The sequence below is a fragment of the Erythranthe guttata genome, chromosome 2 (genome assembly GCF_056151865.1).
Source record: "Erythranthe guttata isolate IM_541 chromosome 2, IM_541, whole genome shotgun sequence".
In the NCBI taxonomy this organism is placed as follows: Eukaryota; Viridiplantae; Streptophyta; class Magnoliopsida; order Lamiales; family Phrymaceae; genus Erythranthe; species Erythranthe guttata.
The window spans coordinates 6,514,025-6,517,583 of record NC_142534.1 but is presented as its reverse complement, the minus strand read 5'-3'; the positions used below and the strand labels follow the sequence as shown (position 1 = coordinate 6,517,583).

General features: G+C 39.2%; 1 protein-coding gene across 1 annotated transcript; it reads right to left on the bottom strand.

Moving 5' to 3' along the window:
• Positions 1-573: 573 nt before the first annotated feature.
• LOC148772209 (uncharacterized) lies at positions 574-1,390 on the bottom strand. Its single transcript, XM_088814934.1, has 2 exons — positions 1,156-1,390; positions 574-875 (listed from the first exon to the last, which is right to left on the bottom strand). Exons 1-2 carry the CDS (start codon positions 1,388-1,390, stop codon positions 574-576), a joined length of 537 nt encoding a protein of 178 aa, XP_088671060.1.
• Positions 1,391-3,559: the final 2,169 nt, after the last annotated feature.

The window sequence follows — 3,559 nt, the reverse complement described above, 5'->3', positions numbered from 1 at the left end:
TAATGATGTTAGGCGATTAGGAGGTGGGTAATGTAAGTAGCCCCCCAGTTAGGGTGAGGCGATCACGTACCTCGTCATGGATTTAGACGGATCTCGAATGTCCGTGACATCCTTGCAAGTCAAGGGACGTGGAAGATCGCAAAGTCTATAAGGTTGAATAAACAGCTGTTGTAGTATAAAAAATGTAGTTGTTAACCTATAGTGCTTTAATGCAAGATGAGAGTATACCTGAAGCGTAGAACCTCTTGAGGTTCCCTATATTGCAGGTTCTGGGTATAAGATGCCCATCAAGGTTCTCGAAGCGATAGGCTCCAATTTGACCACTTGAGTTACATTGTATGGTCCTTCCCACTTGGGGTCAAGTTTGCCAATAGGACGTGAGGCTTCGGCTTTGTGAAGTACTAAGTCCCCTATTTTGAAGGAACGAGGGCGGACTTTGGAGTTGTAATCTTTTGCCATGCGAGCCTTATACATTTGTTGACGAATAAAAGTAATGTCTCTTAACTCATCAACAAGGTCAAGGCTAACTCACATTGTTTCTTCATTGGCCTCATGTGAGTAATTTGTAACTCTTCAAGAGAGTTCACCAATTTCAACGGGCGTAACAACTTCCGTTCCGAAAGCTAAGTTAAAGGGAGATTCTTCAGTTGCTGTCCATGGGGTTGTTCGATATGCCCATAGAGCGTTGGGCAGTGCTTTGAACCACTTTCCTTTAGCACTTCCAAGCCTTGCTTTGAGGTGTTGGAGTATGGTGCGATTAGTAACCTCGGTTTGACCAGTAGCTTGGGGGTTGGCAACCGAGGTAAAAAACTGCTTGATGGATAAACCAAGGCACCAACCCTTTACTTTGTCTCCAGAAAACTGATTTCTATTATCTGAAACAGTGGAACATGGGATCCTGAAGCAGCATACAATGTTCTTCCATAAGAATTGGATGACTTCCTCCTCTCGAATGCGAGCTAAGGGTTCGGCCTCCACCCACTTAGTGAAGTAATTAATCCACGGCTACAACGAGGAACTTGCGTCCTTCTGTGGTGGGTGGAAAGGGACCAACCAATTCTATACCCCATTGAGCGAAAGGAATGGAGTTGTCAATCGGTTGCATCAATGCTGCTGGCATATGAAAGATGTTAGCATGCTCCGGACAAGGCTTACATCGTTGTACTAGTCTCTTCGCATCTTTATGCACGGTGGGCCAATAGTACCCGTGCCTCAACACCTTGAGTGCTAAGTTTCTTCCACTCAAACGCTTTCCACAAATCCCTTCGTGTACATTTTGAAGTACATAATTTGTTGTGGTTGGGTTGAGGCATTTGAGGTAGGGAAGAGAGAAGCCTCGTTTGTATAGGAATTCATTTACTACCAAGAAATGAGCTTCTCTTGTCTTCATTTTCCTTGCTTGGACGAGGTCAGTTCAAAGTTCCCTATTTTTAGATAATTTATGATGGGAGTGATCCAACATGGTTCATCCTCTTCGGCGCAATGCACTCCGTCGATGGAGACTACCTCTGGTTGGGATGCTGTGAGGAGAGTGATTTTCTGACTTCTGATGCTTTCCATGGAGCTACCAAGTCTCATCAACTTGTCTTTGTGGATATTGTCGGCTTGTGATACTTGCTTTATCTAGTAGCTATCCAATTTTGACAGCAGTGTAAGTGCGAGAGCAAGATATTTGGCCATGGTGTCTTCTCTGGCCTCATAGGTCCCAAGGATTTGGTTGAATACTAACTGGGAGTCACTATGAATTACGAGCTTGCAAGCTCTGGCTGCTAAGGCGAGGCGGATCCTAGTGATCAAAGCTTCATACTCGGCTTCGTTGTTGGATGCTACAAATTCGAATCGCTGAGCATATTCGAACTCATCAGTGTTGGGGCTGTTGGGGATCAGACACGTGTACGCAGTGTAAAACAAAAAAAATTATTATTTTATTTATATAAACTAATTTATATAAACAAACATGTGCACAATAATTACAAATCGCGTACCTTTTCGCTTCCAATCACCGACAAACATGCTCGCGTATATAACTAATTTAAACAACATAAATTAAATCATCATAGCCTGCTCCCGAAATTAAATCAAATAATAAACATGCTTAACGAATGATTCACATAACACATAATCGAACATATAGATTCATGTGATACAATAATCAATTAACATACATTGATCTCAATTAATATAAATTAATTAATATATAAATTAATTGTTGTGTTTTCTCACGCTACTGGTAAATAATCTATTTCGTATTAATGATAAAAACCTCTTTTGGCATTCTATATCTTTGTCCCTTGCATAAGCATATATATAGTCCTTACAGTTACTTAATTACTATAAATTGAGCTAGTATAATCGTGAGATTATTTATTTAAGTATAGTAACCGTTAGACATAGTTCCTAGTCAACGGGTTACACCACTAATGAGGATATCAGCCTTTCCCATTTAAGACTAGCACTTAATGTATATGTACTGTATCTCATCAGTCAACGGTGTTGTGACATCGGGAAATATAAGTGGGTGCTCATAAGTAGATGAGATAATTGAACTCCCTCAATCTAGAGATCTCTAAGTGGTTCCCAATAATCAAGTAGAGGTTTCTATGATATAGATGTACACCGTTAATCCTTCAGACTTAGACATGATCGTGACTTCACTAAAGGACCAGCTGTATCGTAACCTGTCCCTGAGTTCCACCGAGGACCGCCCCAAAGGGCCAGTGTTCATGCAGTCCGAAATCTTGTGGGAGATCGCTCATTGTAGTAGAGGATTCGTTCTCTTGATCAATCATGGATATCATGTGTGTTCTTGCGATTTATAATCTATGAACTCTATGGCCACAGCTGAAAGTGTTGTGATTAGATATATGTGTTTCTCTAAGTCAAACACGAACGGAATATAAAATTAAGAACGTCCACACGGTTATTGAACACATAAAGAGGTGTCGACGAACCAACATTTCTAGTTCAATCGGGATATATATATGTATATATATATATATATATATATATATATATATATATATATATATATATATATATATATATATATATATATATATATATATATATATATATATATATATATATATATATATAAGGGATCGTACTGTACGTGAACTATATCACACGGTTCATGCAAGCACTTCATTTGTATTTAGGGAATCATGATGCATAGTCGCTAGGCGTCAATCTTGTTTCGTTGGGTGGTAAAGTTGAAATGGTCTTCTTCTTAATTATAACTCTAGAGACGAGTTTAAACCACAATGTGTTGTGGGCCCACAACTAGCTTACACATGAACCATCGAGGGTTACACTACTCGTGTACTTGAGATCCTTCAATGCAATGAGCTAAGATTAATTAGTTAATCTTAGTGTAATTGGAAGTCAATGTGATTGAGTCCAACATTCGTAATTTAGAGGAAAAGAATCTGACGCAAATTTAGTGAACTTTGTATATTGGGAAGTTTCCCGATTTGGCAATTCCTAAATTAGGGTTTCCAATTTCGGAAATCGGTAAATTGCAAAGTGGTACTCGAATTTGTGCTCGTCGTCAAAATAT

Bases quoted from the DNA above. Each gene is read 5' to 3' on its own strand.
- LOC148772209 (XM_088814934.1), bottom strand. From the start codon at position 1,390: ATGAAGACAAGAGAAGCTCATTTCTTGGTAGTAAATGAATTCCTATAC. The intron at 876-1,155 runs GTAAGCCTTGTC...CCACTGTTTCAG, and splicing joins GAAGAGACTAGTACAACGAT to ATAATAGAAATCAGTTTTCT.